At 40.3% G+C, this 13,562-nt stretch overlaps 1 protein-coding gene and 1 long non-coding RNA gene across 10 annotated transcripts in view; one reads left to right on the top strand and one right to left on the bottom strand.

The window, feature by feature from the left end:
- PHKB (phosphorylase kinase regulatory subunit beta) overlaps nt 1-13,562 on the top strand; it is a 142,000-nt gene that overhangs the window by 9,694 nt on the left and 118,744 nt on the right. For 5 of the 9 annotated variants that reach the window (XM_081015507.1, XM_081015501.1, XM_081015499.1 and 2 more), the window contains 2 exons: nt 3,371-3,385; nt 10,532-10,621. In XM_081015507.1, coding sequence (XP_080871633.1) covers nt 3,371-3,385; nt 10,532-10,621 — 105 coding nt within the window. The remainder of the gene's footprint in view (nt 1-3,370; nt 3,386-10,531; nt 10,622-13,562) is intronic. The other 4 variants (XM_081015503.1, XM_081015504.1, XM_081015506.1 and 1 more) reach the window with 1 other exon arrangement.
- LOC308482471 lies at nt 8,403-11,613 on the bottom strand. The gene is made up of 2 exons (XR_013989294.1): nt 10,788-11,613; nt 8,403-8,577 (listed from the first exon to the last, which is right to left on the bottom strand). It is a non-coding gene; the product is annotated as an uncharacterized lncRNA (long non-coding RNA).

Below are 13,562 nucleotides of genomic sequence, written 5' to 3'. Positions count from 1 at the left end.
GATGTGCACAATGGAAATAATAATACTGACCTACCTTACAGGATATTTTGCAATGATTACAACATTATATATGTGAAGTGCTTTAAACAAGCTATATGTGCTATATACATACTAAGTATGTGATGTAGTTTTGGGTCTGCTTTTAGGTTTAAATCAGGGCCAGGCATTTGATGTAGCTTATCACTTTTGTGTTAAATTATTCAGCTATAATCTTGATAGGTTTTAGGGACAGGCTTGAAATGTTGACAGTTCCTGCTTTAAAGTGTCAAATGAGGCGTACTTGCTGCAACTAGTTACTGTTTTTAGTTGTGACTACAGAGGGACATAAGATCTGTCCCTGTAACAAGAACAAAATCTATAAACCAAATAACAATCTACAGTGGGTGATATTCAATTAAGTCATATTTAGAGTAGACAGTTAAATCAATGTACTCATCATTTAGGTCAGTTGATTTCAGTGGGTCTACTCTTCAGTGTGACTTAGTTGGATAACACCCAATGTGAACCCTTTCCTGTTTTAGCAGCAACATCCTAAAATAATCCAGGTACATAAAGGTGGCTCTTCCAGTAGTTTTTAGGATACTGTAAGACCACCACAGCTTCAGTCATACACATTTGAGTGTCTGACAGGGGTGAGAAATTTCTAACTTTTTCATATTGCTTGGGGAAGACGTAAAATGCCTTATGAGAAAAGAGAGCTGTCTTTTCTACACAGTTCTTTGTCCTTTAATATGGATATTTCTCATTCTGATCTGTTAATGACCTTACTCTACTGCAGAGTTTGCTTTCTTAATCTGTGTCATGTCCCTGCTGGAGCAAGGACACCAGCTTTGACTTCACATAGCCAGTGGGATGTTATGTCCCACTACAGCAACTCATAAGATCAGACCATAAACCTGTAAGGTATTACTATAGTTATATGCTACCTTCTGTTGAAGCTGTTGTCACACAAAGGTTTGGTCCATCCCACCAACTTCTGCCCAGCTTTTTTGTGGGACAGCTTGGCACCGGCACTAGGCACATCAAGGTCATTTGGCATTAGGTTCATCTACCACAAAGCATAGGATTAGGTTTAACTGTCAAAGTCGCTGTTCTAATGTTTGTTTCTAGAGTGCTTTGTTGCCTCCTGTTGTCCAAGCAGAAATTGCAGCAGATAGTCTGAAAAGACAATGCGAAGTGCCCTTGTGTAGCATGGAGCTGTAAATAATGACCATTCAGCAATATTGATGCTTCATAAATGGCTTAGGCTATACAGAGACTGAGGAATGAATATTGTGTTGTGCATTAATGGTTGCCCAGTAAAATACAGAGCCTCCCAAGTCAATGCCTAAATGCTTTCTAATGTAAAATAATCTTTCTTGGATGTGGCAGCTACTAATCCAGGGCTGTTTCATCTTCCTGTAAAATGGAGCTGTGTTTCTAAAACATTGTTATTTTGGCAAACTTGCTGTCGGTTAAATGAGAAAATAAGCACAGCACCCTATCAATAATATAATTCTCTGCTTATCTTAATGTTTGCTAATTTGTGAACATTTGGATATGATTTTTTAAAATAAAATAGATAATAGCTTTTCCACAACAGAATATGTTTGGAAGGGGGGGGGGGGGACAGATACAGTGCTTTGTAGCAAAACTCTGCTTTTTTCATTATATGCCTTCCCTAGCTTATCATCAAGATAGGCTATGAAAGATATTTATGCATATCTTTTTCTGCTTGATTTTGCAGTGAAACCATAATCCCATGTTTATGACTTCCATTTGTTGCTATGGAGTAGATTGCAACACTGATTAAGCGTAATTTTAACATAGGATTTGTTAAGCAGAGAATTTAAGCTGTCTGATCACAGCAACATATTTTGTCCGTTTAAAATCCTTTTGAGCAGAATGAGCTGTCTGGAAATCATGAAGCATATGAGAAATGGATTTGTGTTCTGCTGGTCAGACAAGATATAATTGTTTCTCACATTTGGTTACTTATAAAGAAACACAGGTCACTGTTAATTTGTGTACAAGTCTTAAATTCACATGGTGTTCCCATTTTACTTTTCACTTTTGAAATGGTTGCGAAGCTGGATCAATTATTCTGAAATGATCTCATTAACTTGTTTCAACCTTGGATTTGTTTACATGATCAAGGGATGAGCCTGAGCTGAGTTAACGGGATCATTAATTTTAACAGCACCTTTGGCTAGCTAACCCTGTGAATGGCAGTTGGGATGGTATCTTCAAGGCACCTATAATTCACAATTGCATGCCATAAACACAGGATTCAATCAAGCTGAAAGGATGTTCATGCATTTAAGAAACCGAACTACTAAGGGGTGTGTGATTACAGGATCCTGGAGTGCACTACATGTGTAACCACACCTCTGGGAGATTTTTGGTTGGGCTAAAAGCACCTGGTAGTCATGACTGAGCTATCTGCTATGGGCAAAAAAGAGCCATACCAAGGGCCAGACCAGAGTTATTAAGCCAAAAGTGAGAGCCAATGGAGAAACCCAGAATATAGCAGAGCCTGGTAGATGGTTGCTACTTAAGCAAAGTTTGAACCAAAACAGGAAGCCATTTTATAGTCCTTTCTGTCTAGGAGGATCCACTGGCCAGTCTGTGTGGGTTGAGCCAATCCAGAGAGAACATTATACTTCCCAGGAAGATGCTGCAACTCCAGTGGCTCACCACACAAGGCAGCTGAATGCTGAGCTGAGAGTTCCTGGTTCTAGTTCCAGTAGCTCCTGATACTGGTTAACATCTTCAGTATCCCTGGGTAATTTAAAATAACTGATGTGGTAGCTATGTGTTAGTAAATAGGAAGCCATCACAGGGCAAGGATTTGGTGTAGTCACATGACAAAATATTTTATCATCTTCCCAGAGAAAGTCTATCATTGTGTTTCATTTTGCACCCCACATTTCAAAGGAATTGCATGAATTTATAAGCGGTGATCTTATCTCTTGTTTGTGTTGGAGTAAGAATAAATGGTCACTGTGCTCAAACATTTCCCAGTAGTGGCTTCACTACTGAGACTGTTTGCATCTTTCTTCTCATCAATATGAGCAATGTCTTTGAACAGAGTGAATGAGGGAAAGTTTATATTTTAGAGCAAGTTTACATTTAGTCAGAAATTATAACGGAATAAATGGCGATTTATGATACTTTGACTATTCCCAGCATCTGCTTTGAAGATCAAGAGGAGACCAGTGTAGACTGTGCACTAGTGCTACATGATTAAAGGAAATTGATGTATTGAATGGACACACTGAAGACTGGTTTCTCTGCTTGAAATTTTCCCATTGTCAATATATATATACATATAGAGAGAGAGAATGCTGTGATTGTAACAACAGTTATTTTATTTCTTTGTTGGCTGCAGATGGCAGATTTCCTGGTAAGTGTATATATTTTGCAATGCCAACATTTCTTTTTGTAGTCTACTCTGCTACATTATTAATGGGCTTTCTTTAGGACTGTTTTTTAGGGTGCCATTGTTTGGTATTAGAATAAGACTTCTATCTGGTGGTGAGGTGGAAAAGTTCTGTTAATGTTGCATTACAACTTGCATTAGTATCTTTAGTGATCATATTTCTTAAATACAATTATAGTTCTTATTTCAGATGATGCCAAGAACAGTTTTTATTCTCTGTAACAGCCATTTTATGATATGCACGATCCTAATTTACTTTGTGGTCTCGCCTTGTTGGATTCTGAACTGAAGTTTTGCACTGAACTTCCACAACTATGTTTGCAGACTCATAAATGTGACACTGCATTATAAGCCGCTGCCTTGTAAGGCAGTTTCATGACCACAGTTCCCATAATATTTTGAAAACAACATGAAATGTTTGTATAGGACAAGCTACTTGTGAAATAAACTTGGGACAAATCAGCTTACAGTTGAAAACTTAAGATCAAGTTGATTTTCATGTTTTTTCTTCCTTAATGTAGAATGTCTTGTCTGTGTGTTTTTCCAATCATGTAACTTGGATGGCCTAAATCTGCTTTTGGATAGTTCGAAGAGCATGAAGGGTTGATTTAATTTATGTTTCCATTGATGCACTATTAGGGCTTATACAGTAATAATTGATTCTGTACAACAAAATGGCAAGAGGCAAGCTGAAAGTAAGTTAATTTGAGATTCATTATGGGTATTTAATGCACTCCTTAAACCTAGAAAGGAACTAATTAATGTCATTTCCCCAAAGCCCTCTTGCATTTTAAACCATCAGGATTGCAATGCAATGCAGGGCTTTCAGAAGAGTGTCTCTTTTCTTGTCTTGCCTTACTATGGATCTAGATTGTATATTTCTGCAGAAGATGTACCCTGACATTATTCTCTGTTTTGTTGGGGTGTTGCACGCAGGCCTGGTGGGCAGCAAAGTAAGCTGCAGCTGTAGGAAGAGAAGGCAGATAGAAATACAGTGGTACCTCGGGTTACATACGCTTCAGGTTACATACGCTTCAGGTTACAGATTCCGCTAACCCAGAAATAGTGCTTCAGGTTAAGAACTTTGCTTCAGGATGAGAACAGAAATCGTTCTCTGGCGGCGCAGCAGCAGCAGGAGGCCCCATTAGCTAAAGTGGTGCTTCAGGTTAAGAACAGTTTCAGGTTAAGTACGGACCTTCGGAACGAATTAAGTACTTAACCCGAGGTACCACTGTAGAAGGAATCTTCCTCCATGGAGCAATGCAGCTCCTCCTAGGAAATCCCGGGGCAGAATGGGGCAGCAGCAAGGGTGTAGCCAAAAGGGGAAAGGAGGGAGCTGCCACTAGCTTAAGTAAAACAATAGAAATACTTAACTAACTGACCAATCACATTGGTTCTCCCTCCCCCCCCCCCAGAAGGCCTGTCCTCCCTAACAAAGTCCTCCTCCCCTCCAATAAAAATCCTAGCTACTCCCATGGGCAACAGAGAACTTACTGTCCAAATGGAAACTCTCTCCCTACAAGAACCTATGGTATATATGGATGTGAAGTCTTTGAAATCCTCTGCTGGTTTAGAGTAAAAGGCAACTGTCCTGCTTCACTGACCTTGGTCTTAGTTCATCTCATTGTTTGGGAAAGAAACATTTGAATTTGAATCCAATTGTATCAGGATATTTTGGGAAAATATTTGTGTTTGTTGACTTAATAGTTATTGCTATTTCTTTAAGTGCTTTGTAAGCCTCAAGACCAGAGTGTGTCTTATATTTATATTTTTACCAATGCAGCCCCCCTCCCACGTGGGAAACATTAATTTATACACATTTATTGCTGAACATTGCCTGATGTATTTTGGTCTGTAATGCAAATCTGTGAGTTTCAACTAGCTTCAGATGAATTAGGGCAATAGTGGAGCAAGGCAGGCATGGAGGTCTAAAATGTAAACCCTCAACAGGAGAAAAATGCCCAAGTATGAGCTCCCCTATGGTCTTCAAGTATAAAATCTCAAAACTGTTAAGCAATAGTGCATTCAAGTAAGAGGAAATTTGCAAAATCACCAGCTGGCATGCTATTATTTTCTTTGTAGATTACACTCAATATCTCAGCTTTACCTGAAATCAAAATACAAATGCCTTCAAATAAACAAATGTATGGTGAATGCACACGTATATTTGTTGTAGCAAATCATGGCTTCTCAGTGTGTGTAAAAGGATTTGCAACATGATTAACTGCAGGTTTCATATGGTTTCTTAGGTAGAATTGCTCTTTATTATGAAACCTCCAGTGGAGGAATGCAGTGGAACCTCCAATCAGTGAACACTCAAGAGCTTGTGTGGTCAAGCAAGCAAACATATTTTAATAAATTAATACAAATCAGAGGCTTCTGTCAATACCTCTTTTCTTTCATAAGTTCTCTTATAAGACACCATGAAAATGGAAGGTGATGTTTCAAGTTAAAAGGATGCAATTTTCTTTGTAAGTGGAAGAAGCAGCACGGAGTAATCAAATTAGATACATCAAAGACTTGAGAGTACATGGCTGATTTCCATTATGTCTCATTGATATGGAATTAGTTTTGTCTAATTTTGAACTGACTCAAGTGCAACCTTGAATACTGAAGTGTGCCTTGACTTTGTTTTCCAGTTCTTTTGCATGTGTATTTATGGAACTAGGCTGCATAGAATAGTGAACAATACTTTCTGTAGAGGTGATAGTGTTAATAGCAGTTGTCCTACCTTTATTTTGCTGAATTCGTTTAGTCAGTAATACAGACTCATTTTCTGCTGAATCTTTACAAGGGCTGTTGTTTAATTTGGTGACTTTACTATGTAGCAAACCTTTTTATGTTTGTATTTAGGACTATTCTTTATACATGCTGACTGTGTAAACTGACACCAGGGTTCATTTTAATTAGAATTAATCAGTTGTGTTCATATTAAATAGTCTACAGGATTTCTCAGTATACAAAGTACTGACCAGTTTTCCTAACCATGATAATGATAGCAAAAACATGTTTTGTGGCTCCTCTCTCCCTCCCTCCCCCATCAACATGCTAAGGAAATGCAATATTAGAGCTATGCCACTTGTTCTCTTGATCTCAAGTATTGAAGTTTTTACAAAAATGTGTCAGCAAGTTAGAGTGGAAATAGATTTTTATTTTTAAAGACATTTGGTTACATTTTGTATAGCTGATTTTTTTTGGTAAAGCATTGATATAAAAACTTGTGACTTAAAACTGTTTTTATGCTGAGAGTATAACATTAAGGAATTACTTATTGACTGACAAATAAATGTAAGATGCATACTATATAATTTAACATGTCAAATTTTAGAGAGGTAGTTGTGTTGGTCTGCTTCAGCAAAACCAGCAAAGAATATTGATTTACTGTGGTATAAACTTTTTGTGGGCAAGCTCCATTTCATCATAAACGTAGTGTTATCGCTAGTTGGTAGAGATACCTATTGTCATGAGTGCATGGAGTCTGACCTGGAGGAGGGCATCAGTCGATTGGGAGGTGGAGATCCAGATCCAGGGGAGATCCTGGTGGGCTATCTGGAGAGCAGGCCATCCTGATTCCTGTGACATTGGATGTCCCAGGTGCAAAGTCACAAGCCATTGAGCCAATCCTGGTGCCTTCCTCTGTCAGCACAACATCTTCCCATTTGGGGGAGGCAACTGAGGATACGTTTGACAGCAAGCTGGCTCTCTTGACTCTGTTTCCATCTCCAAGAATGCAGAGGTGACTGTGCCAGTGTGAACAAACCATGTATGCCCAACATTTCCGTGCTTCCCCAGTCCCAAGGTTCAGATTCCATAACCAGCAGAATATGGTTTATACACCAGTGGTTTAAGCACCATATATGGTATATTCTTAATTGTTCTAGCCAAATTTTCCACAGTATGGGAGTTTCAGTCTCTGTTGTGGCAGAGTCTATTATGCCAAGATTGTTATTAAAAATAATTGAAGTTTCGTTATATGGAGGAGCTGAGGTTTTCTGGGAGCCATATATATTAGTTCTTAACAAGTCCAGATCAATTGACCAGTTAGCTAAGCTTTCATTAGAGGAATATGTAGCAAAATCTCTTATTTGGGATAAGACATCTCCTTCCCCGTTACTTGCATACGTGCTATATAAAGGACCAGGGCTGTCCTTATAAGACATATTAATTACACCTTGCTGCAATTGGTTTGTAGTTAACTCTGCCTCCCTTGATCCAGTTGCTGAGTCACAATAGTCCAGCATAGATTTCTGGACTAAATTGGCAATGGAGTTCTGGACGATTTATCTGAAGCACTGAGGTTCTGTGCTCATGTAGTCACCATGTTAAAACCATGTTAAAACAGTTGCTCTCCCAGCATCTGTCCTTCAATTAAAACATATGACTTTTAAGCCCATATAAAAGTAAAACAGATATGCTCCTAGCCTGTATGTTTCATTTAACATTAACTGCTGAGCCAACTGACTTTAAAACTTTAACATTATTAAAAATAAAACAAATTAAAAGTAGAACAGACTGCAGAATTCAAGGACAAACAGCCTTACTCATTGCCATCTTTACCTGGAAGAACAGCACCCTATTTTGCTCATAAGATGCTATCACAAACCATATTTTAGTCCTGATTTGTAGGGCAACTAGCATGCACAACCTATAGCTTGCCAAGTGTGGATGGTTTGGCAAACTGTGATTTGTCAAGGACCCAGAATTAAGTTAATCTGTTGTTGTATGCAAGGGGAGGGGAATGTAGAAGCACTTAAGTCTGATTGTGCATGTAACGTTATACCATAGTTTGGCATTGCATCTAAACCACATGTTTACTTGTTCTAAATCAATCCATTGTTAGTGCTTCACATAGTTAATCTTTTACTCTACCTCCATTGAAAAAATGAGCACGAAGCATCAAGCTTAATTAGAGAGGCGTCCATCTTTATAGCCCATATACACAAGCTATGAATATATTATTCAAGGAACAGACTTTAAAAAATATATTTAGCTAGTTACCGATTTGTAATTAGCCTCTTGATTTTAATGAGCAAGGTTGGCAATACAAAGGCAAAGTGAAGTGGATGGAAGCACAAACAGTTCTATTCTTCACAATTATAGAAACAATAATAAAATCAACCTTGACACTTCATCCAGTAACTGAAGTTCTTTATCTCCTATAAAGAAAAAAATGAAATTATTGCATACACTTTTATTTAGCACTAAGTTTTCAGATGTTGACGGAAATAATATAGCTATTGTTATTGTAAAGGTGTAGAATGGATGTTTGTCTTTTCTGTGCAGTTGTGTTACATTATAAGGCTCTGCAAATCATTATCCAAATAATTATTCTTTCTGGTGAAAACTGATTGCTGAAGAAATGTACTGCAAGGTAGTAAACATAGTTACAACTTGCTGTTGCGGTTTTGGTCTTGGTTGACGCCTGCCTCCTTAGCCAGCCCGACTGGATGTAAACAAGACTAGCCTAGAGGCAGCATGCAATGGCAGACAGACCCATCTGATCCTTCTCTATCCTTTCCCTGACTGTACAAAGAGCAGAGGTAGCTGGTGGGTGGCTCCTCCAAGCAGAGCAGCAGAGTACGGGCAGAAAAATGAGGCAGAGGGAGCATTGCTGGGTGTCCTAGAAGCTGACTGAGCTCCCTCCTTGGGGCAGCCAACCTCCAAGAGGGGAACACACTGCAGGTAAGCCGCATGCTGAGAGCCCAGTGGCGAGCCAAGGCCCAAGAGAAGAAACTGGTGCTGCATTGCAGGCTTGGGGTAGAGTGCCGAGGAAGGTTAGTGTATTAGCCAACTGAATAAAACCCTTCGTAGAATAGGGGCTATAGCAATAGCAAGCTTTCCCCGGACTAGAGATAAGAAGTGGGGTTCTGAGGACTTGTCTGTTGTAATCCACTCCCAATGGTACATCTCACAGCCCGTATTCTCCCGCTCTCTTCAACTGGTTCATCTGGAGAAGGGGGAACTCTCACTCACCTTCTATTCATTACCATGTGGCTCAGCTACTTTTTAGATGGAGCACTGACTGCTATTATGAGGAACTGAAACATTTGTACTTTGTAGGTAAATATGCTGTTTTCAGGTGGTTTTAGTAATCACGGTATCTTGGACGCCTTGGGTTGCATTCATTGTCAAGCTGTCACATGTGTTCTGTCTGTTCAGGCATATCCACTTGCCAGATAGAATGAGCCACTCTCCCTTCGCCCCTGTGTGTTCTTGTAGGGGTTTTTCCCCTCCACCTGAGTCAATTGTGGGGGCAGGATGGGGGCAGGCTGGTTACGCAAGCGAAAGCTCTTGCGCAAGGCTTCATTTGATGGCTTCATTTGGTGAATTCTGCTCCTAGTGTACCAAATTTCAGCATTCTGTCTGTTGTGGAAGTACCCCCACTTAAAAAAAGAAATTCCCAGATGGGATTTCCTGTCCTAAAGCTTAGTTCATCCTGACTCCTTTAGCTGTTTTAGAAGGAATACACAGGGATAGGCCCCGTTTTGACTGTCCTTATCCGTTCGGTTTTAAAAAGTTGAAGACCTAGGATTATTTTTTAAAAGGAGAATAATGTATTTTGTGAGGAAAATTCGGAATTTTAAATTGGTCTATACTTTTCATTTCATTTATTCAGGTTTGCACAAATTTTATTTATGTAACTTGTGTTACATTTGTAGATCTGGAGTTCCTTTTGTTTGTCGATGTTCTGCATTGTAGTAGTCCAGTGATTAGATACAAAGAATTGGATATGAATATGAGGCTCTATTCCAACACACTCTTGGGGTGGGGGCCTTTTCAGCTGTGGTACCCAAGATCTAGAAGGTTTGCCTGGCCCCTTCACTATTTGCTTATAGATAGACTGCTTCTTCAGCAAGCTTTTCAGTAGCTTATCCACATTATTTTATGTTACTATAGGCTTTTTAAAAATCTTTTCAAAATATTGTTGCTGGTTTTATTTTTATTTTTTTAATCCTTTGTAAGCCACCTTGGCTGTTAGAAAGGTGAAGTATAAAAACTGAAAATGCATACATGAAAATGAATAAAAGGGCATTCTTGACAATATCTTTATGGTTTAATTTCATGTTACTGCTGTAATTCTAATCAAGGTGTTATAATCTCTTCCTTTAGGTTCTGTATATGAACCCCTTAAAAGCATTAACCTTCCCAGGCCAGATGGAGAAAGTCTGTGGGATAAGCTGGATAGTTACTATCGGATAGGTAAGTCAAAGGAGAGGCAATTTGTTTTGGAAGTAATATGTTTACTTTTTGTGAACATAACTTATTTAAACAATTAGGAAATCACAATTTTTGTGTCTCATCCTGTGGAACCATCAGTATTGGTGAAAATTCAAATGTTCTTTAAATGGTTTGGAAACTTGAATACCTTAGGGAAGGACTACCTCCTCCCATTTATCTCTGATCCATGTTGAAGGTCTTGCTCTGGGTTCCACCAGCTGAGGACAAGAACAGGACCTTTATGATGTCAACACTGTGAAATGTCCTCCCCCAGGGAAGTCTGCCTGGTCCCTATTTTGTTGTTGTTGTTGCTAATCTTCTGTCACAGTTAGCTGTTTAAGGAACTTCCTTTGGGGGCAAATGGACCTGTGCTTTCTTCTCTCTGCTATGTTGCTGGGCAAAATACCCTAGTTTCTTGCTGATTTCTTTCTTCTGATAAATTTGCTGTGCTTTATGTGTTTCTTATTGATTGTTTTATTGTTTTGCTTTATTTTTTCCCTCTTTTACTGTCAGCCGCTTTGAATACATAGTTCTACGTTCTTGTAATATCACTGGGATCATGAAAAGTACAGGTGTTTACATTGTAGCAATGCTCACCTGCTTTCACATATTCAATCAAAAGTACCATGTAGACCAGGGGTTGGCAAAAAATTTTAGCCGCGTGCCAGTCCACTGTCCCTCAGACCTTGTGGTGGGCTGGAGAAGCGGCACCGGGGGGGCGGAGCTGGAAGAAAAGGTGAGGGGGGCAAGTAGTCCTCCTCCCCAACCCCAGCCGCTGCGCTTTCTTTCACTGGGGCTGCTGCTGCTGCCACCACCACCGCTGCTTCTCGTGGGTAGGCAGAGAGAACTTGTCCGCTCTACTCTCTGGCCCACAGGAGTACCAGGGGGGCGCCGGTGGAGGGAAGATGAGTGGCGCAAAAGGACTGGCTCCAGAGAGGGGCTGCTTAAAATGGTGCTCAGCCAGCCCAGCCCAGCTCCCTTCCTCCTCTAGGCAGAGTGGGGAGAAGCCAGGAGGAGGGAGGGAGGAGGCGCCACTGCATTGTGTGTGAGGGAGAGGTAGGGAAATGGAATGGCGCAGGGGGGGAAATGGCGCAGGCCGAACGAACAGAATTCCCATGCCGATCTATGGACAGTCTGCAGGCCGGATCCTGAAGGCAGTTGGGCCTGATCCAGCCTGCAAACCTTAGTCTGCCGACCCCTGATGTAGACTAAGATTATGGATGATGGACTCAAGGGCATCCTGATCAAATTTGCAGATGACACCAAACTGGGAGGGGTGGCTAACACCCCAGAGGACAGGATCACACTTCAAAACGACCTTGACAGATTAGAGAACTGGGCCAAAACAAACAAGATGAATTTTAACAGGGAGAAATGTAAAGTATTGCACTTGGGCAAAAAAAAATGAGAGGCACAAATACAAGATGGGCAACACCTGGCTTGAGAGCAGTACATGTGAAAAGGATCTAGGAGTCTTGGTTGACCACAAACTTGACATGAGCCAACAGTGTGACGCGGCAGCTAAAAAAGCCAATGCAATTCTGGGCTGCATCAATAGGAGTATAGCATCTAGTTCAAGGGAAGTAATAGTGCCACTGTATTCTGCTCTGGTCAGACCTCACCTGGAGTACTGTGTCCAGTTCTGGGCACCACAGTTCAAGAAGGACACTGACAAACTGGAACGTGTCCAGAGGAGGGCAACCAAAATGGTCAAAGGCCGGGAAACGATGCCTTATGAGGAACGGCTAAGGGAGCTGGGCATGTTTAGCCTGGAGAAGAGGAGGTTAAGGGGTGATATGATAGCCATGTTCAAATATATAAAAGAATGTCACATAGAGGAGGGAGAAAGGTTGTTTTCTGCTGCTCCAGAGAAGCGGACACGGAGCAATGGATCCAAACTACAAGAAAGAAGATTCCACCTAAACATTAGGAAGAACTTCCTGACAGTAAGAGCTGTTCGACAGTGGAATTTGCTGCCAAGGAGTGTGGTGGAGTCTCCTTCTTTGGAGGTCTTTAAGCAGAGGCTTGACAACCATATGTCAGGAGTGCTCTGATGGTGTTTCCTGCTTGGCAGGGGGTTGGACTCGATGGCCCTTGTGGTCTCTTCCAACTCTATGATTCTATGATTCTATATTTGTTCAGGACTGAACATTGCTTATATTCAGGGACATTCAGTTGTTCTGTCACGTTAAATCTATTAAGGCAAATAAGCAACCAACAGTGAGCCATACGGCCTGCTCAAATGTGCTGTATTTTCAAGCAGTGAATGCCTACCCATTTGTTTGAATCCTGCCCGAGTAGGATTCCACTAGAGCAGTGAGCTTAATTATTTAGTGGCAAAAGATAAGCAATGACAGTGCAACATCAAACAGTCAAGCAGATGCACTTGTACAGTGTGTTCAACACTACCTTCAAGTAGAGCTTCTCACACAGACCATCCAGTTTAAATTCTAAAACTTGGCAATGGCTAACTTTGCTGCTCTTTGCTATCCTTTTCATAATTATTCAAAAGTATTCATAATTATTCAAAAGTATTCATAATTATTCAAAAGTATTCATAATTATTCAAAAGTATTCATAATTATAAATGCCGTCATTTCATAATTATTCAAAATTGACAGCCTACTCTAGGATGAAGTGCCTTCACTTGAGTGACCCAGCTGGCAAAGTTCAAATATAAAGAATTTGTATCTTAAAGTTCAAAATATTTTAAATGAATGTTCATTTTTTGTTATGGCAGGTCAGATAAAGAGAGACTGTGGGGGGAATTCTGAGCAGACAGGTCTGCTGACTTATTGTGCTTGGTAGCTGTTGTGGCCAGATTACGGTGTCCACTACAGTGATGGACAGCTTCAATTGGTTGCAACAATTCTCCCTCCTTTGGCAAGCCAGGATGACTGTGGTGTGCCTGCCACCTTTTTTT

Source organism: Podarcis pityusensis, assembly GCF_964106645.2.
Source record: "Podarcis pityusensis genome assembly, chromosome: 8".
Classification (NCBI taxonomy): Eukaryota; Metazoa; Chordata; class Lepidosauria; order Squamata; family Lacertidae; genus Podarcis; species Podarcis pityusensis.
This window is presented reverse-complemented; position numbering and strand designations above follow the sequence as displayed.